General features: G+C 51.3%; 5 protein-coding genes across 5 annotated transcripts; 4 read left to right on the top strand and 1 right to left on the bottom strand.

Moving 5' to 3' along the window:
• Positions 1-440: 440 nt before the first annotated feature.
• N7533_008144 (trans-2-enoyl-CoA reductase (NADPH) TSC13) lies at positions 441-1572 on the bottom strand (the record flags this gene model as incomplete). Its single annotated transcript, XM_057104794.1, has 3 exons — positions 441-1120; positions 1240-1455; positions 1539-1572. The coding sequence occupies 3 exons, from the start codon at positions 1570-1572 to the stop codon at positions 441-443; spliced, it is 930 nt and encodes a 309-aa protein (XP_056959751.1).
• An 851-nt stretch (positions 1573-2423) lies between these two features.
• On the top strand, positions 2424-2999 carry N7533_008143 (uncharacterized protein; the record flags this gene model as incomplete). Its single annotated transcript, XM_057104793.1, has 2 exons — positions 2424-2522; positions 2547-2999. 2 exons carry the CDS (start codon positions 2424-2426, stop codon positions 2997-2999), a joined length of 552 nt encoding a protein of 183 aa, XP_056959750.1.
• A 397-nt stretch (positions 3000-3396) lies between these two features.
• N7533_008142 (peroxidase/cytochrome P450 family protein) lies at positions 3397-7035 on the top strand (the record flags this gene model as incomplete). The annotated part of the gene is made up of 7 exons (XM_057104792.1): positions 3397-3660; positions 3713-3810; positions 3891-3939; positions 3993-4185; positions 4257-6435; positions 6497-6623; positions 6706-7035. The coding sequence occupies 7 exons, from the start codon at positions 3397-3399 to the stop codon at positions 7033-7035; spliced, it is 3240 nt and encodes a 1079-aa protein (XP_056959749.1).
• Positions 7036-8229: 1194 nt separating this feature from the next.
• On the top strand, positions 8230-10840 carry N7533_008141 (uncharacterized protein; the record flags this gene model as incomplete). Its single annotated transcript, XM_057104791.1, has 3 exons — positions 8230-8277; positions 8377-8997; positions 9044-10840. 3 exons carry the CDS (start codon positions 8230-8232, stop codon positions 10838-10840), a joined length of 2466 nt encoding a protein of 821 aa, XP_056959748.1.
• A 40-nt stretch (positions 10841-10880) lies between these two features.
• Positions 10881-20657, top strand: tom1 (E3 ubiquitin-protein ligase TOM1; the record flags this gene model as incomplete). Its single annotated transcript, XM_057104790.1, has 3 exons — positions 10881-18530; positions 18608-20492; positions 20563-20657. The coding sequence occupies 3 exons, from the start codon at positions 10881-10883 to the stop codon at positions 20655-20657; spliced, it is 9630 nt and encodes a 3209-aa protein (XP_056959747.1).
• Between the last annotated feature and the right edge of the window lie 120 nt (positions 20658-20777).

Raw genomic sequence — 20777 nt, 5'->3', positions numbered from 1 at the left:
GATAGTATTATTCCTGATTGCCAGAGAGCACCATATGAATACCACTAGTATATACTTAAGTAGGCATTTCTACAGCAGACCATGGACGTAGTATATTATCTTTTAAAGATGAAATCAAATTTGTTCAAGCAGCAAAAAACCGATACTGAGGACAAAATGCCCTCGGTCCTATCTCCCCCACCGTCTATGTTCAATAATAGAATGTATGCATTATCGTCGCATTCCCGTCACTTCCTTCACCGATTCTTGTCTCGAGCTCCCACAGAAGAATATTAAAACCGCTTTTTATTTGAATATGGCAGATAAGTGTATGCCGATAGAATCGAATAGACTCGGGTGATGGCTGTGATTGTTTTGGGCATTTCAGCCCGACTCACAGAAGTCAATCTTGATTTCTGCGTACAAACCCGTTGTATGTCGGGGCAGGGCACATCGATCTTTTAACAAATACCGGCCAGCAGGACAGTGCGCTTCTTCTTATACTTATCGCCAAAGTCCTTACGGTAGCGCTTCTCCTTCTTCCAGGCCCAGCTCCACATCTGCAGCCCACCGACAAGAGTGAAGATAATCACACTCCAGTTCAACTGACTGGCGAGCCAGATACCCAACCAAGCAATGATCTCAAACATGTAGTTGGGGCAGGTAACCATGTTGAACCCGAAGCCCTGGGGAATGCCGCGCTCGGTGGTACCCGGGCGACGAAGGCCGCGCAGAATAAGGTGGGCATTGAAGTTGAAGATCTCGCCAAAGGCGAACAGGGTAAGACCGGCATATTGCAGGAGCGGGTTAGGCTCGGAGACGGCGGCGACCGAGTCCGGGCGGAAGACCCAGTAAGCAATGTTGAATCCGGCAAGGGCCCAGTAGTGCGCGCTGTTCTTGAAGATGTTTCGGGCGGGCATGGTGGCGTTGCTGAAGCGGTGCACGAAGATTGTCTCATACTCGCGCTTGAGGAAGTGCAGGGTTAGGAGGGCGCAGACTAGGAGTTGGGTGTCGGAGGGAGCGGGGATGGTGTCGAAGTTGAAGTAGAGAAGGGGACGGAGAGGGAAGAGGAAGAGTGCGGGAATCAGGAGAGGACCGAGGTACTCGATGATGAAGACGGTGCGCCAGGCGATCTGGGGTCCTGTTGGATGTTTGTTAGAATGTGTTTCTTGAGCTGCGGGGTGTAGGCTGTTGGCATGTCCGCATGCTCTGCTGCCAATGTATTGGTATCAGTTCAAGCGATGCCGGTATTTGACGTACCTAGATCCTTGATATGGATCACGCTGGACTCTCGGAGCCCGGTATCATCAATGGTCGTATCCTTGGCGTTGGGGACGACGCTGCGGTCACTTCCCTTGGTGATTCGCAGACGGTGGACTGAAGAACCGGAGACATCGGCGATCATCTTGTGCAGATCTTCACCAGAGGCATCAAGCGCAATGGTGAGAGTCTTGGGGAGCCTCCGGATGGGCTTGCCTGTTCATTGTCAGTATTTTGAAGACTTGTTGGGATTATCCCCTAAAGCTAGGACTTGGTCGTGGGGATCTTTGTATGCTCACCACGAGGCTCCACGGTGAGAGTGATCTTGGCCATTATGTGCTGACAAGCTTCAATTCAAAAGCTGAAGATGTTTCAGGCAAATTGAGAGGACCTGATGAGCTTGTTGGGGTCACGCGAAGCATCGAGAAATTGTTGGCAATCACTTCGACCTCGGCATCCATGAAGTCACATGACGCTGACACCTGAGGCAAGAACATCGGATCTCTTGCCTCCATAAGGGCAGAGCAGAGCAAAACAGAACAGAACAGAACACAATACACTTTTACTACATCATCCTGGAAGATGTCATTTTCAATAATTTCGAGTCAGCTAGAAGGGACGACTCTACTTGGCAGCAGCTAGGAAATACGAAGGTCACTCGACGGTGGTGCGGTAATGCAAGCCTCATTTCATACTATACATCTGCCATCAGCACGCTAAACGAGCCGTCTTGTCAGCTATGACAACGTCTGTTCGTTTATTCGCTGATTCAATCCTGGGATCCAGCAGCCAGAATTTGGGGCCGTTTTCCAGCTGCACCTCCATAAGCGACTCAATCCGGACGAGCTGAATGGTCTTCAATCTCGAGGATTGCCCTGTAAGGCCAGATCGGATTCGTGGAGAGCCCCGGAAGCCCGGGTTGAGTGGAAACCCCTGCAGAGACGGAGTACGATTTGGGGCCAAAATCCACTGTTCGTTGCCTGGATTATTTTCTGAAACCCGGCCGGATATCAGCTCACTTGAGCAAACGGCGCGGCTGTGCAGCATCGGCTAGTCTGCCCGAATGGCGGACCCAATCAGCTCCCCTAAACCCACAGTCCTCAGGTCTGATTATGGTCCAGATCTCTCATAAGAAAGAATATTGGGAAATTTCATGAATCTATATTTTTCTTACCCGCATATTGATGCAGCCCGTGCTCTCCAAAGAGCGACAAGACATTATGAAATGCGTGGATTACTTGACTGCGGGGCCAGTTGCAGATCGCCACTGGATAAGCTGGCCTGTCATTGTGCCAATGATAGTTTAGGCCGACTGCCCCATTCCTTCAGGCCTGACACGGACACCATCTGGACCTGGTCACGACGAGGGTACCTGGACAGAAACAGCAGGCCTTAACCCATATGAGGCCTTTTTCTTGACCGAACTTCACTCAGTGAGTTTTCTCTACAGTCTTGCGGAAACAGACAGAGGCGGCACTGTACGCTATTCTGTTCCTCACATGCGATTCGACGCACGAATAAGGAGAGCCCCATTGTTCACATTGCGGTGGGGCACCCCGTCGTCTGTCTTTTCCCATGCAGACACCAAGGCACACACTGGCAGCTGGGTGGTTAGGGTTGTGGCGCTAGATGACAGACTATCACCGGATCAAGCCAAGTCTCTGGAAATCGATGGAGTCGGTAGCCTGGGTACGGCTGAACAGCCCCAGCCGTATTTGCCCAGTCGTATTGCCTCGGATTACGCCGCTGGAAGCCTATAATTGCCCCAATACCCTCCGATGTGTCCTCATGATGGGAAATTTCTTTTCTTGACAATATTCCATGCTCTGTACTTGTTGAATCGCGATTGTTCTTGATTACCCCCTCGATTCCTTGTACGCGATTGGTCCGAAGACCATTGCTCCATCCAGACATTCGGCTTTGCGTTTTTATCCTTTGAATTGGTATGACGACTCCTTGCTATTCTCATTAGTTACCCTTTAGCCCCAACTACCACTACCCCTCTTCAAGGATGGACAAAATTCCCAATTTCGAATCCCGGATAAAATAGAATTTCGTTTTACTTCTGATATTTGACTCCCCAGCTAATGTTATACCTTCTTCTACAGCTTGAACATTCTATTTTTATCATTTGTATAATTACTCACAGCTTCCACGATGTCTGAGAATAACAACGGAGCTGCCAATGGCAGAGAAAACCCAATTGAAAAAATCGAAAAAGTTGTTGAGGCATCTCTGAGACCCCTGCCTACTGAAACCGGCGATGGGACCTATATCCAGAGTAAGAAGGTGACTGGATTTGCCAAGGACCTGAAGCACATCGATTTGAATGATGTTAAGACGCTCGCCGAGGTTGCGAAAAGCGCTTTTAGCGGAGAGCCGCTCAATGACAAAGACTACGTTATGGAGGGAATTGTTCAGGTTTGTTTCCTGTGGTCGAATTTTGGAGTATCTCATTCTCACATCTGCCTAGCTTGCGGCCGATTTGCCTGCGACATCTCGGGCTGGAAAAGGATTAACAAATACTTTCCTCAGTACGCTTTGGAATGATTTGGAACACCCGCCAAGATCGTGAGTCTGGTCCTATCTCCCATATCATTGATACTACCTAAATGCGTGGTACAGAGTACTAATGTTCATGACGTGGAAAGGTATCTTGGCCGTGATGCTTTGTACCGCAGCGCCGATGGCTCAGGAAATGTATGACCTACCATATGACCCAGCCGATATAATCACCTTACTAACACGGTTAGAACGTCTTTTGGCCAAAATTAGGCGCTGCAGGCACTGCATATGCTAGGTCCGTCAGACCAGTAACCGTTCAGTCGGCTTCTCTTCCAGAGCCAGAGGTTCTTTTCGACAGCCTGCTAGCCCGAAAGAGCTTCAAGGAACACCCAAATAAAATATCTAGCACCCTGTTTTATCTTGCGTCTATCATCATTCACGGTAAGAAAAAGCCCGAAAACAAGCCCCAATTGAGATCCAATTCCTCGGACCAAGCTGACAATTAGGAACAGACCTTTTCCAGACGGATCGGAAGGACAGCTCGATTTCAAACACCTCTTCATATCTGGACCTGTCTCCGCTTTATGGTAATAACCAGGAAGAACAGAATCTAGTGAGGACTTTTAAGGATGGAAAGCTCAAGCCTGATTGTTTCTCCACCAAGCGAATTCTGGGCTTCCCTCCCGGAGTTGGCGTCATGCTCATCATGTTTAACCGCTTCCACAACTACGTGGTGACACAACTGGCAGAAATCAATGAAGGTGGCCGCTTCACGAAGCCCGACGAGTCCAATGCCAAAGCTTATGCCACATGGGATAATGACCTCTTCCAGACCGCCCGTCTTGTCACCTGCGGTCTATACGTCAACATCATCATGAAGGATTACGTCCGAACGATTCTTAACCTGAACCGTACCAATAGTGCATGGAGTTTGGATCCTAGATCAGAAATGAAGGATGGTCTACTGGGCGATGCTGCTGCGGAAGCTACTGGAAACCAAGTGTCTGCTGAATTCAACCTTGTCTACCGATGGCATTCATGTGTCTCTGCCCGCGACCAGAAGTGGTCAGAGGACTTGTACGAGGAGATATTTGCGGGGCAGAATCCTAATGATATCAACCTGCAGCAGTTTGCTATGGGGCTCGGTCACTGGGAAGCAAAACTTCCTACCGACCCCGTTGAACGTCCATTTGCGAAGCTGCAGCGTACTGCTGATGGCACCTTCGATGACGACGACCTGGTTCAGATTTTCGAACAGGGAGTTGAAGATGTGGCCGGAGCTTATGGCGCTTCCAATGTACCTGCTGTTTTCAAGAGCATTGAAGTGCTCGGGATGAAGCAGGCCCGGTCCTGGAACCTGGCAACCCTGAACGAATTCCGTACTTTCTTCAACCTGACTCCTCACAAAACCTTCGAAGATATCAACTCAGATCCCTATATCGCTGATCAACTCAGAAATCTTTATGACCACCCAGATCTTGTGGAGATGTACCCTGGATTGATCGTCGAAGATGCCAAAGAGCCAATGGTTCCTGGCAGTGGCTTGTGCGCCAATTTTACTACTTCTCGGGCCATTCTCTCCGATGCCGTTGCTCTTGTCCGCGGCGATCGCTTTTACACAGTTGACTATACTCCTAAGAACCTCACAAACTGGGCCTTCAATGAGATCAGCTATGACACCTCTGTCGACCATGGTCACGTCTTCTACAAGCTCGCTCTGAGGGCATTCCCCAACCACATCCGCGGAGACTCAGTATATGCGCATTTCCCAATGGTGGTTCCCAGCGAGAACAAGAAGATCTTGACAAGCCTTGGATTTGGTAGCACATACAGCTTTGACCGGCCTACACTCCGACCTATTCCCCGCCTCATCAACTCCCAGGCCGCCTGCAAGTCAGTCTTAACTGACCCCGATACATTCAAGGTAACATGGGGCAAGAAACTTGAGTTTATTCTTCACCGCGATGGCCAGTCCTTTGGCCGAGACTTCATGCTCTCAGGGGATCATCCACCCAACGCAGCATCCCGGAAAATGATTGGAAATGCCCTGTACCGAGACAAATGGGACTCGGAAGTACGCTCCTTCTACGAAGACATCACCCTGCAACTGTTGAAAAAACACTCGTATAAAATTGCAGGCGTCAACCAGGTCGATATCTGCCGCGACGTGTCCAATCTAGCCCAGATAAATTTCTGCGCCAATATCTTTTCGCTGTCGCTAAAGACTGAGTCCAACCCTCGAGGCGTTTTCAGCGAGATGGAGCTTTACAAGATCATGGCTTTGATCTTCACGTGTATCTTCTACGACGTTGATGTCGCAAAGTCCTTCCAGCTTGAACAAGCTTCCCGCCAGGTTGCACAGCAGCTTGGTGAACTAGTGATGGCGAACGTCGAGCTTGTCGACAAGGCCGGGTTTATTGCTAATATTGTGAATCGCCTCCATCGTCATGATGCCTTGAGTGATTATGGTGTTCATATGATCCAGCGCCTGTTGGACAGTGGACTGCCGCCCAAGGAGATTGTTTGGACTCACATTCTTCCATCGGCAAGCTCTATGGTTGCCAACCAAGCGCAGCTATTCGTTCAGTGTTTGGACTTTTATCTGGAGAAAGAGAATGCTGCTCACTTGGCTGAGATCCAGCGACTGTCGAAGGAACATACCCCGGAATCCGATGAGCTGCTTCTGCGATAGTGAGTTCTGATCATTTGATTGTCTTTGAAATTGTCACTTTGCTAACGCTCTTTGTACTAGTTTCATGGAAGGTGCCCGTATCCGATCATCGGTGGCATTGCCGCGAGAAGTCGCTAAGCCAACCGTCATCGAAGACAACGGGGAGAAAGTGACATTGAAGACCGGACAGAATATTTATTGCAACTTGGTAAGTCGCACTATTGTGCTATGCTCTCCCGCATTTTACTGCGTTCCCTATTTCCTGGTACTAATTCGGCTACCCAATGTAGGTGGCTGCCAGTCATGATGCCAAGGCATTCCCGGACCCCGAACAGGTTCGCTTGGACCGGGACCTGGATGAGTATATTCATTTCGGATTTGGTCCGCACAAGTGTCTCGGTTTGGAGGTTTGCCAAGTGGCCCTGCCCACTATGCTCCGAGTTGTGGGACAGTTGGAGAATCTCCGTCGCACCCCGGGTCCTCAGGGTCAACTCAAGAAGATTCCCGCACTGGGCGGAATCACGATGTATATGAACGCGGAGCAGAGCAGTTTTTCGCCGTATCCGTCGACTATGAAGGTGCAGTGGGATGGAGAGCTGCCCAAGGCGAAATATTCGTGATGGATGAAGAGGCAGAGGTACGATGGTGTTGAAGAGACTTATATTTGGTGTATCTGGTTGATGAATGCAACTCTTTCTTTGATGTAAAATGAAAATTATTTTATTACCCAGGTTTAAGAATCCAAGCTGAAGTACTGTGATCTTATTGTATTCCTTGCGATAGCCGGCGAAAATGATCCTCCGCCCAGTCTTCAATCGAAGTTGGCCCGATGAAGTGGGATTTGTCCCATTTTATAACCATAATGTGAGGACCTGGGAAGCTGACACCGACAATAGCCACCTTTCCACCTAGAAAAATCACCATAATGGCATCCGCCCACCTGGGCATAGACCTGCTACACTTATTTTAATAAGTACAACATCGATAGTTAAAACCCGGCCTTTGTTTCCGGCCTGGAGGGGAGCTTACAGATAGGGCGCTAAACTAGAAATGGCACAACTAACCTCATCTAGTAATTCCCAGGTTACAAAGTACAAATCACCGGGATACATGGAACAATTAAATTAAATCTAAAAATCCAAAACAATCCAAGCAGAACAAAAGCAAACTTTGCTACTAGTATGCAGTATTTATGCCCAAATGTGTGCCTTAGCGCCTGAGCCTCCGGGAACTCCCCCCCCAAGCCCACCGCAGTCCCGCTCACCTGCAGAGGGAGACCTGCCAATTCAGTCCAGCTCTACGGACAGCTCAGGCTCTTCTTTCACCTTCTCTTCCTCCACTGCACTTCCCCCCTCTTCCCTCTTTCTTCCACTCCCACCCCCAACCTTCCATCTTTCTCTTCTCGACTTTCTCAACTTTTTTCTTTTGATCATTTTCCGATTGTCATCCCTCCCCAGGGCCAAACGACCTGCACCCGTTTTCCCTGGCCCATTTTGACACTTGCAACCCATACCTCCATCCTCCATCCAGCCTGAGCTATTCTCGATCTCAGAGCTCGATTTGATCATCTATTACTTATTCTTCTATTCCGCCCGACATCAAACCCTCGCCTGCTATACGATTCGCGCGTTCCCACGTCTCCAAATCGACTCAGTTTTCGCGCGGCCGGAGAAGAGGACCCAAAAACGTCATAAGGCACCCTCGCGCTTGTTCGGCGACCCGGTTGTCTCGACCTCCCCACTCCACCCTCTGGGAGGCTCTTCTCCTGGATTTTCAACGCCTCCTCATGGTTGGCTGTCCCTCTGATCGTCAACATGGGGAGAATTAAGAAGGTGGCTAGCCGCAAGCATGAGGCTACAATCGTATGTTCCCCGTTCCGTGATGAAAGAGTTGATCGATCCACACTCACTTCCACCCCCCCCCATCTGCATTCCGACTAAAATTTTTCCTACTTGATATAGTCACCTTTTCTCGAAGAATTTATCGGGAAATCTATAAATCTTCCTATTCCAGAGCTTCCTGCACACCTGAACTCGTTCCCTAGGCTATGGCCCTTTCCTCGCGGCGACCTTTACCACTGGATCACCGTTCTAGACCGCTTCGATGAAATCCTAGCCTCCGTCATCGAAAAATACTTCCTGAACACCGGCCCACAGACTCAATCATTCGCGAGGAGTGTCCTGGAGGAGTCTTATGCTGCCGATCCGAGCAAGACACCGGCGGAGGGCATCGATGCCAAACTGAATAACCTTGGGTATGGCCTGGACGGAGACAAGGAGCTGGTGGAGGCGATCTTGAACTTCTCGCGCCTCCTACTTGAGAAATGCGGGAACCGCAGCCTCTACAATAGTAGTGAGCGACTAGGCGACCTTTTGAATACCACTTCACTCTCTCTTCTCCAGTCCACCTTACGCCTTGCCCTATGTCTAGCCCAAAGATACCACTCGCGTCAAAGGGGTCATCAACAGCAGACTATGCTGGCGACACACTACAATATTGACTTGGAGAAACTGCAAAAGATCGCTGCACCGTTCCCTCGCCCGTTTGTCACAAGTCAAACTCCATTCGCCGATTCCCCTGCTGTTGGCGGCAAAACCAAGGAAAAGACCCCCCCCAACCTCGACCAAGTTGAATGCGAATGAGTTGGTTTCGCTTGTGCGCGATGAAAATGGCTGGGAAGAATGGGGCAACCTTCGCGTGCTCTACTACCCCACTGGAAACTCCGAGCAGACAAGAACAACATCCGATTTTGGGAAAAGCGAGCAAGATGCCAACACTCCGACCACGCCAACCCCGCTGCGTCGGAGCGCAACGCAACCTACCCCACGTTTAAGCCGGGGCTTGAACGTGGATGAGACTCCAGTTCCCGCGCCCAATACTGGTGGCGGCGGTGGTGCTAAGACCGAGGAGCCATCTCGAAATGGCAAAATCTTGGATCTCACGTACTCCCAGATTTTATCAGCAAAGGCCGAGGATATTATCGCATCGAATGCACCAAATTTACCCGTGGAAGCGAAGTACGAGCTTCTTCATAAGCTTCGGGTGGCTCAAGCATTGTCAGGATCACAGGAAACTCGCGAGCAAATCCTGTCGATTCGTATCTTGGCCGTGACGAATCTGGCTTATGTCCAGACAGAGTCTGCGTTCCAACACAAGATCCTGCAGTACGACCTGGAACAGTCAAAACGCCTTCAATTGACCTACCAACTTGCCGAGATTGTTCACCTTGGCGCTAGTGGCGACCTTACGGTTTCGAGAACATTACAAACATTGGCAATCCAAGCACTTGATGCCTTGGCGAAGCACAAATCTCGCGCTATTGATGTTTGTGCTGCTTTGAGCGTCAATGTAAACCATGGCGTATTGATGTTCCTTACTCGCAAAGTAGTTAATGAACTGGGCGCCGAGGATGATGACACCGATGATTCTTTCCACGATGAATGGCGGGATGCACTACTCGCTCTTCTGCGGACGCTTCCTAGTTCGAGTTCGCGCACTCCAGAGACACTGGTCGCGGCTGGCTTGATTCCGATGTTTGTTGATATCCTCAACCTCCGCACCAGCAAAGTTCGCCGGGTCTACTCACGAATCATGGAATTCCTGGACACCTTTGTGCACGCCGTTCGCGATGCTCTTGGTACACTGACTGCTGCCAAGGGGTTCGATGCTATCTCTGACCTGATTGACTTTGAGACCAAGACAGCATTTGAGAATGTTTCTAGTGGAGCTGGGTTCCCGGACCAGTATAAGAACCCTTCCATCGATTATCAGATCCCCTATTTTCAGCAGCAAACCCTCCGGTGGATGTTCCGCTTTGTCAACCACATCATGCAGCATAATGGTGGAGGTTTCGATCGAGTCCTGCGCAATCTGATTGACTCTCCCCAATTGTTGACCTCGTTGAGATTGGTCTTCGAGAATGCTCGGATCTTCGGTTCCCATGTCTGGAGCAATGCTGTCAATATCCTCAGCAGTTTCATTCACAACGAGCCCACTAGTTATGCGGTCATTGCCGAAGCTGGACTTAGCAAGAGTTTACTTGCGGCTGTGATGGGGCGTGAGCTCCAGGCCGAGGAAAAGCCAGCCGCTATTGAGCCTGAAGCTGCTGGCACTGAGGCTACACCGTCAGCACCTGCAGCCGCTGCTGAGCCTACTCCAGCAGAGGTTAAAAAGTCAGCAGGCCGTGAGTATGTTCTTGCGCGGCCCCGAAACACCCCTCTCGCTCCCGGAATCATCGCTGCTGCCGACGCGCTGGCTTGTATTCCTGCGGCATTTGGAGCCATTTGCTTGAACTCGTCTGGCTTGGATCTATTCCAGTCCTCCGACGCTCTTGAAAGCTTTTTCGAGATCTTCGAGAACCCGGAGCACATCAAATGTCTGAAAGAAGACCCCCAATTTGATCCGTTCCCTTGGTACAACTTTTGACGAGCTTATTCGTCACCACCCCGCTTTGAAGACATCAATCATGTCCGCCGTCATTGTGATGGCGGCTCGTGTCAATATTCTTGGTCGGGTCAAGGCTTGGGAGCTGGGTCTCGGTACAAAGTTATGGACTCAGGATTCACAGGGTCAATCTGTCCTTTCTGGGGATATCGCATCTTTGTTCCGGGATATCGGCGTCGCTGTTGATGCGTCGGTGGAAAACCCCCGCTTCCTCGGTATACATTCTTTGAATTCGGTTGCCCTGCCCAACGGTGGAAAGCTCAGTTATGGTGCCCTAGAAAGCCTGCTTCCCTCGCCAGATGCTAGCTTCGAGCCTAAAGACTATGATGAGCATGGTTTAACACTCACAGACTATATATTCCCTGCTATTCGTTTCCTTGGTGCCTTCTTTGAAAACCAGCCGAATTGCACAGCCTTTATCCAGGCCGGAGGGTCGGAGTTTGTCCTTGACTATGCTACGCTCCAGGGCATGTCTTTCCATTTCCACAGCACAGATGCCAACCAAGAATTGACGGTCCTTGTTCACATGCTCGCTGAGACAAAACCACACCTCATCATACCTTCCCTGGTGGACCGCGCGCAGCTTGCAGTGAACAACCTTTCGGCCTTCTCGACATCCCCCAGTCCTTCTGGATTCTTCACTGCACTGATCAAGCCCAATGACTCAAGTGAACCGACCACAGAGCCCACACTCGCCGCTCAACATGGCACATTCTTCGCCAAGCACCTGAATGCTGTTCTGATTCTGACTGATCTTCTGCGCGAGGTTTTCGCCTTGCCGCTATATCAGACCCGATCGGTTAATCAAACTGCTCCTTTCGCTCAAGTCAATCTTGCGGATCGTTATTGTACATTGGTTGCCTCGCTTGGTGATCTCCAAGCAGCATGTGTCTGGGAAGAGATCATGCTGGAAAAGAACATCCCCGAGAAATGGGTGCAGTCAACTGGTATTACTAGCAACCAGAATGCAAAGAATAACTCACAACCTCAGCAAGCCACGGCTTCTGCAACTGCAGCCTCGCGCGAAGGAACAACAGTTGCCGAGGGCAGCAAGACTCCTGCACCCGAGCAGACCGCGAATGATGAGGCCAAGCCAGACGAAGAGACCCCTGCTTTCAAGAATGCCCAAGCCCTTCGTTACCTCTTGAGTGGCCTACCATCCTCTGTCACTGGCTTTTTCCACAACCTTGGACTCAGCCTCATTACCAAGAGACGACCTACTACTGATCAAAAGGCGAAACAGAATGCCACAATGGTTGCTGATGCCATAGCGGAATCTGTTCTTCGACAGCTTCAGTTGGCTGCTGCAAACTCTTCTGACAGCCCGAGACATCGATTCGCGTATCTCATTGTGACCCTTTCCTCGTTCTCGCATCTTCTATACGAGGTCTCCAATGAGCGTCCTCAGTCAAACTACTTGACAATGGTCCTCGTGGCTTTCAAGCGACAAAATGGTCTGAATGTTCTCAAGGAGATTAGCCAAATGTTTATGCGTGAGATCCAGTCTCTCAAGCCTTCGGAATACGCCCCTTATACCGATAAGAAAATGCCCGATGAGCTCACATCTGCCTACGGTGGAATCAAGATTATCCTTGCTCTATTTTCGGAACTCGCGGGAGGAAAGAGTATCGTCGACTCCAGCCAGACTCAGGCCTTGACCAGTCATCAAGACCGTGACCGTGGCAGCTCCGATTACTTCCATTCGGGTCAATTCATCGTCGATCTTCGCATGCAGATTCTACCCATGGCCCAGGAGATGTGGAATTCCGACTTTGCGACTCAATCCGAAAGTTCGGTCATCAAGTGCCTTATTGATATCCTTCGGTCATCTCTGGACGGAGAGTACGAGAGCGGAGCTGCTCATGAGTCAGATACCCAGCCTCCTCTGTCCGAGACGCCTCGCCGTGCATTTGTGGTCAGCAAAGAACGGGCCGCATCTCTGGTGGAAAAGGGATATAATGACAATGAATTGAATAAGGAGGCCCTCTATCGTTGCAACAATGCGCTCGTCAATGCAGAAGAATACTGCAAAGCACAGAATTGGCTCCGAGCTCCGCCAAGACTTCCCCCGGGCCCCAACGATCTTCAAACCGGTCATTCTGACACTGCTTCAGGCGGAGAAGCTGCGGATGAGCCTGTTGGCCCAGAGGGTGCGCTGTTCAACGGTGGCGGTTTCCTTGAGCGCTCTGGTCTCGCAATGCTTCTGGCTCAGGCAGGACGACCTGTTGATGACCCGATGAACCCCGAACAAGGTGATGGGCAAGATATGGATCCTCTCATGCGGGACGGCTTGGCTCGTGCAATTCACAATGTTCTGAACGACGATGACATGGCCACAGATGACCAGGCTGAATCTTCAAACCAAACTCGCGATGCGCAGTCCCATGACGATGGGCCGCCCCTCGAACCGATCAATGCTCCTCCTCCGGCTCCTGCCGCAGCCCCGAGTGAATCCGCTCCTCGCCGCCAACTAGTGACAGTCGAGTCCCTGGACGTGGAACGGGAACAAATCCGCTCAAATCTCATCGATCGATGCCTTGACGTTTTGAACGAGCACCATGACGTTTCCTTCGAGCTCGCGGACCTTATCTCTTCTGCCATTAAAAAGCATCCCGAGCCTGAGAACTTCCGTCGCGATATCGGAGAAACTCTTGTTCAGTCCCTCGTCTCTCTGCAGATGGAGAACTTCCAGACTGCCGGCAAGAAGATTGCTGCTTATGCACACATTCTCGCATTGGTCCTGCAAGACCGCGACATGTATACGGCAACTCTCGAGGAACTGAAGGATTGCTTCTCAACTTTCCTCGGCTTCGTCAAGCTCCCTGAAAAGGCTGACGACGAAAGGTTCCCGTGGGTTGGCCATGTCCTGCTGATTATGGAGAAACTGTTGTCCGATGACTGCAAGCCACCTGTTATCACATGGACCCCTCCTAATCCCGAAAACCCCAGCGCTGATAACGATGGTCCCGCTCGACTCGAGGAACCTCTTGTTTCTCTGGAGGAAAAGACCAAGCTCTTTGAGGCTCTGGTGGAAATTCTTCCTCGCGTGGGCAGGGATGAGACCCTTGCTTTGTCTATCTGCCGTGTCCTAGTCATCCTCACTCGCGAGCGCAGCATTGCGGCTCGTTTTGGCGAAAAGCGAAACCTTCAGCGCCTCTTCGTTATGGTCAAGCAGTTGGCTAGCGCAACAAATGACAAGCTTCAAAGCTCCTTCATGATCATTCTGCGACACATTGTTGAAGACGAGGCTACGATCCGCCAAATCATGCGCGCTGAGATCGTTGCTAACTTTGAGTCTAAGAATACTCGCCAAATCGACACTACCGGCTACGTTCGACAATTGTACCACCTCGTCCTCAGGGCGCCTGAAATCTTTGTCGAGGTCACCAACGAGAAACTGAGACTCCTTCGCTATGACAGCTCACAGCGGCCGCAGATTCTTGGTCTGAAGGCTGACAAGGACCGCACTACGCGTCTCCGCCAGGGTAAGGGCCTCGAAGATGACACGAATGAGCCAGCAGGTGAAGCGTCGGATTCGACAGCCGCTCCGGTAGAGGAAGCCGCTTCAGACGATAAGGACAAGGACAGCAAAAATCAGGCCAAGACTGCCGAGCTCAAACCACCTGTGGTGGAGAATCCAGATGGTGTGATCCATTATCTCCTGTCCGAAATTCTGTCTTATAAGGATGTGGATGATAAGGAAACCACCGAGCCGGTTGAACAGTCTACTGCTGAGCAGACCGATCCTCAAACTGATGTCGAGATGGGTACTGATGAGCCAACGCCTTCTATTGCGAGTAGCGCTGCTGATTCTCAGCCCAACCGCGCTGCCAACCCTACCACGACTACAAAGAAGGGTGAAAAGCCGACGTTCAAGGCAGAGGATCACCCCATCTACATTTATCGCTGCTTCTTGCTTCAATGTCTGACCGAGCTTCTATCCTCCTACAACCGGACGAAGGTGGAGTTCATCAATTTCTCCCGCAAGGCCGACCCCTTGGCTACAACACCCTCGAAGCCTCGTTCTGGAATTCTCAATTACTTGTTGAACGTACTTGTCCCCATCGGAACTATGGAGCACGATGAGTCGCTTTCATTCAAGAAGCGCAGCATCACTTCTGGCTGGACGATGCAAGTTCTCGTTGCTCTTTGCACCAAGACCGGCGAGTTCGGCGGCGTCGGCCGTCGTCGAAACGAACACAAGCGCAACGAAGAAGACGAACCCGAGCTTGCTTTTGTGCGCCGTTTCGTTCTAGAGCACGCTCTTCGATCTTACAAGGATGCCAATGCTTCTACTGAGCCTCTGGATTCCAAGTATTCCAAGTTGATGTCCCTGGCCGATCTTTTTGATAAGATGCTTAGCGGCTACTCTTACTCCCAGGATGCAGGATTCCCGTCTTCCACAAGACAACTCGCGAAGACGATGTTCGAGAAGCATTTCATTCCTGCTTTGACAGCCTCTGTCGCCGAAATCGATTTGAATTTCCCCTCATCTAAGCGTGTCATCAAGTATATCCTCCGCCCCCTCAACAAACTTACTCAAACAGCCGTGCTCCTTAGTGAGAACTCTGACATCTCTAACCTCGGCGAAGCTGATGAAGATGAGATTTCTTCGGCAACATCTGTTTCTGACATGGAGGACGAACGCGAGGAAACCCCTGATCTATTCCGACACTCTACTCTCGGCATGCTCGAACCCCGACATGAGGAAGAGACCTCCTCAGAGGAATCTGAGGGCGAGGACGATGAGATGTATGATGATGAGTATGATGAAGAAATGGAATACGACGAGGACATGCCCGAAGATGATGGTGAGGTTGTCAGTGACGATGAGGATGGCGTGGGTCCCATTGAAGGTCTTTCTGGTGATGCTGTTGAGGTCATTATCGATGATGAGGATGATGATGAGGATGACGACGATGAGGACGACGACGACGACCACTCCGATATGGAAGAAGATGTGATGTTTGCGGACGAAATCACCGGTGACCATGACAATGACAGCCTCGAAGATGGTGAAGAAGACGAGTGGGAGAGCGAAGAGATGACCGAAGACGAAGAAGAAGCCGAGATGATGAACCAATTCGAGGACGAAATGGCGGACATGCGCCAGTCTAACCGTCAACCCGAAGGTCACCACCGCATCAATGATTTATTCCGTGCTCTGAACGAAGCCGCCGGTGGAATGGATGATCTCCACGGTGAAGGCTTGGGAGGAGATATCCACGATGAAATTCTTGATGACTTGAACGAGGAAGGAGGTTTGTCCGCTTCTCTCCCCTTTCGTGAACTCGTTCGCTTATACTTTCCAGAAGATGACGACGAAATGGACGAACTCGAAGAAGAAGGTGACGATTATGACGACTACGAGATGGATCAGGGATCTGAAGGAGAGATGGAAGGTAGGCTGAGCACCTATGCAAGGGCGGAGATGTGCCTCAATTTCATTACTGATGCTTGTTTAGACGATGATCTCCTTGAGCCATGGGGTTGGGAGGGCGATGAACTGCCACCCCCTCGTGGCCACCATAACCATCGCTTCCGTGGTGGGCCAGGACCGGCTTGGGCAACTGTAACCGAAATCATGCCCGGTCGCAATGGCGGCTTGGTACCAATCCAACCTTACCAACGTGTCCACAGAGGCCAAATGCCCGGAGGACGAAACGATGATGGCACTAATCCTTTGCTAATGCGTAACGACCGTGGAGATGCTACTTCCCAACTCCGCGGACAAGGCCCCGAGGGCTTCTCCGACTGGCCTGCTCTAGATGCACAGGGTGGTCAGGGTCGCCTCATGCCAATGGATAGTCCCATGAGCTTTATGAATGCCATAATGCAAGCCATTGGTGGCCAAGCCCAGCCTGGCGTTGGAGTTGTTACTCGACCAGATGGCATCCATATTCACGTCGACCGCAGCACCGTCCTCCCCACCAACCGTCTCAATGATATGTTCGGGCTCAGCCGAGGACAAGCCAATCCCCCTCGTGGTCGCGATGATCCCCACCACGCCGTGAAGTTTTCCTTGTCTGTGACCAAGAACCGCTGGCAAGAGGAAGCTCGCATTCTCTACAGCGGTACCTATGTTGAAAAGTGCCAACGTGTTGTCAACTCCCTCCTGAAGGGCCTGGTGCCCCCTGCCCTCAAGGAGGAAGAGGAACGTCAAAACATTGCCGAAGAAGAGCGCAAGAAGGCTCAAGAAGTCCGGGCCGAGAAAGAGCGACAAGAGCGCATTGCACGCGAAGAAGAAGAGCGTGAACGCAAGCGCCAGGAGGAAGAAGAAAATGCTCGACGCCAGGCTGAGCAAGAGCAAGAAGAAGCTGAGCGACAAGCTGCCGGCGGTGATGAGCCGATGGAAGACGTCCAAGAGACAGAGTCTGTTACCGGAGAAACTGCGACTTTGCCCGAGTCTGGTCCAGTCGAACCTGCTGAACGAGTCCACACCACCATTCGCGGTCGCCAGCTTGATATCACTGGTCTGGAAATCGATCCTGAATACCTCGAGGCGCTTCCAGAGGAACTCCGCGAGGAAGTTATCATGCAGCAGCTCGCTGAACAACGATCCCAGGCTGCTGCCGCGGGCGAAGAACCAACCGAGATTAACTCGGAATTCCTGGAAGCTCTTCCTGCCGAGATCCGTGAAGAACTGCTCCAACAAGAAGCCGCTGATCGACGCCGACGTGAACGGGATAGCGCCCGACGACAAGCCAACGTTGGTGGCGCCCCGCCACGTGCCGAAGACATGGATGCTGCCAGCTTCCTAGCCACTCTAGATCCTTCCTTGCGCCAGGCCGTTCTTGCTGATCAGCCCGAGGAAGTTCTCGCTACATTAGGCCCCGAGTACCTGACGGAGGCACGAACTCTGGGCGGTCGACGCATCGCTCAGTTTGGCGATCTTCCCGGCATTCCGGGCGCGGGGACTCGTCAACGGGGTGAGGCTGCTGAAGGTCAAGAGCCCAAGAAGCAGCAGCGTCGTCAAATCGTTCAAATGCTTGATAAGGCTGGCGTTGCTACGCTCCTTCGTCTCATGTTCATGCCTTTGCAAGGAAATGCTCGCCACCAATTGAACGACATTCTCCACAACGTCTGTGAGAATCGACAGAACAGAAGCGAAGTCATCAGCCTCCTTCTGTCTGTTCTGCAAGACGGTAGCGTGGACTCCTCCGCAATTGAACGCAGCTTCTCCCACCTTTCTCTACGTGCCAAGGCTCCCGGTGTGCAAAAGACTCCTCAATCCACCAAGCGCAACCCAACCATTCAGTCTTCTTCCAGCGTCAGCACTGACGTTACTCCTATCATGGTGGTTCAGCAGTGCCTCGGTACACTGTCTTTCCTTTCGCAGTTCAACCCTCACATCGCTTGGTTCTTCCTGACCGAGCATGATTCTGCCTCTTCGCTCAAACTCAAGGCATTGCGAAAGGGCAAGGGCAAGGATAACCGTTCTAACAAGTTCGCTCTGAATGCTCTTCTTTCGCTCTTGGATCGGAAATTGATCATGGACAGCCCCAATTGCATGGAGCAATTGTCTGCTCTTTTGAGCAGCATCACTCAGCCACTCACTGTTCTTCTTCGTCGTGAGAAGGAGAAGCAAGAAGAGGAGAAGGAAAAGGGCAAGAAGGCCGAAGGAACTCAAGCCGAGGAATCCGCTGAGCAGCCTGCTGACTCGGCATCGGGTGTTGATACCGCCATGACAGATGCCCCCCGTGCCTACAGTCGAGTCTGCTGAAGACCAAGGTACTACTCAGACCACAGAGGGCGAAGATGGGAAACCCGCCGAAAAAGATGGCTCAAAACCTGGTGAGGAGGAAAAGCGCAAGCGCAAATCCATTGAGCCCCCCCGTCGTTCCCGATCACAACTTCCGACTGGTTGTTCACATCCTTGCCGCTCGCGAATGCAATGGCAAGACCTTCCGTGACACACTCTCAACCATCAACAATCTGTCTGCTATCCCCGGAGCTCGTGATGTTATTGGCAACGAACTCGTTGGGCAAGCACAGACCCTAAGCGATACAATTCTGGCAGACTTGGAGGAACTTCTCCCTCATATCCACCAAGCCAAGACCGGCACAGACATGCAAGGCTTGGCCCTGGCCAAGTTCTCCCCCGCCAGCTCCGATCAAGCCAAATTGCTGCGTATCCTTACCGCCCTCGATTACCTCTTCGATCCTACTCGTGTGGACAAGTCCAAGGGTACTGAGCCTGAAGCCGCACCCAAGGAGGATGTCCTCAAGAGACTCTATGAAAGCGCTACCTTCGGGCCTTTGTGGACCAAATTGAGTGACTGCCTGTCTCTTATACGCCAGAAGGAGAATATGCTTAACGTGGCTACGATACTTCTACCACTGATCGAGGCGTTGATGGTTGTTTGCAAGAACACCACTCTCAAGGACCAACCTATCAACCGCAACAGCCGAGAAGCATCTGTTAACAGTGCTCCCGATGTTGGTCCTGGCATGGAAAACCTTTTCTTCAAGTTCACTGAGGAGCACCGTAAGATCCTCAATGAGCTTGTCCGCTCCAACCCTCGATTGATGAGTGGCACGTTCTCCCTGCTGGTCAAGAACCCCAAGGTCTTGGAATTTGACAACAAGCGCAATTACTTTACCCGTCGTGTGCACTCTCGTGGCTCTGAGCCTCGTCACCCCCACCCTCCCCTCCAACTCTCCGTCCGTCGCGACCAGGTTTTCCTTGATTCGTTCAAGTCCCTCTACTTCAAGACCGCGGATGAGCTTAAATACGGCAAGCTCAACGTGCGTTTCCACGGTGAAGAAGGTGTCGATGCTGGTGGTGTGACTCGAGAATGGTTCCAGGTCCTCGCTCGGGGAATGTTTAACGCTAACTACGCTCTATTCACCCCCGTTGCTTCTGATCGGACCACATTCCACCCTAACCGCCTCAGTGGCGTTAACTCGGAGCATCTTCTGTTCTTCCGATTCATTGGGCGGATCATCGCCAAGGCTCTCTACGAGGGACGCGTTCTGGACTGTCATTTCTCGCGCGCTGTTTACAAGAAGATCCTCGGCCGGGCTGTCTCTATCAAGGATATGGAATCTCTGGATCTGGACTACTACAAGTCTCTGCTCTGGATGCTGGAGAATGATATCACGGATATTATTACTGAGACCTTCGCCATCGAAACTGACGACTTTGGCGAGAAGCAAGTCATCGACTTGATCGAGAACGGCCGCAACATCCCCGTCACCCAGGAGAACAAGGAGCACTATGTCCAGCGCGTTGTCGAGTACCGACTCGTCGAGTCTGTCAAGGAGCAGATCGACAATTTCCTGACCGGCTTCCACGAGATCATTCCGCCAGACCTGATCTCCATCTTCAACGAACAAGAGCTGGAACTTCTGATCTCGGGTCTTCCTGAGATCGACGTCGATGAGTGGAAGAATAATACCGATTATCACAACTACTCTGCCTCCTCGTCGCAAATCCAGTGGTTCTGGCGTGCAGTCCGCTCCTTCGATAAGGAAGAACGCGCCAAGTTGCTCCAGTTTGTCACGGGTACTAGCAAGGTCCCTCTCAACGGCTTCAAGGAGCTGGAGGGTATGAACGGTGTCAGCAAATTCAATATCCACCGCGATTATGGCAACAAGGATCGCCTCCCTAGCGCGCACACATGTTTCAACCGTAAGTTTCACCCCTTTCCCCGCTGTCTTCCTCGCCTGTGGCATTGCATTTTACTAACTCTTTCCTGCAGAGCTTGATCTTCCCGAGTATGAAAGTTATGAAGATCTCCGTCACCGACTGTACACAGCCATGACGGCTGGCAGCGAGTACTTCGGTTTCGCATAGAAGCGGGAGCGGGTTCTGTCTGCGTTTCTTTCTATCATTCTCTTCTAATTGGCAATTGTGTTCTCTTCTCCAGCATTCAATGGCGTCTGGGAATGGGATGGAATCTTGGTGATGAATTTC

Source organism: Penicillium manginii (genome assembly GCF_028828005.1).
Source record: "Penicillium manginii strain IBT 31320 chromosome Unknown utg000005l:1.0-5665137.0:1.0-5668048.0, whole genome shotgun sequence".
Taxonomy (NCBI): Eukaryota; Fungi; Ascomycota; class Eurotiomycetes; order Eurotiales; family Aspergillaceae; genus Penicillium; species Penicillium manginii.
This window is presented reverse-complemented; position numbering and strand designations above follow the sequence as displayed.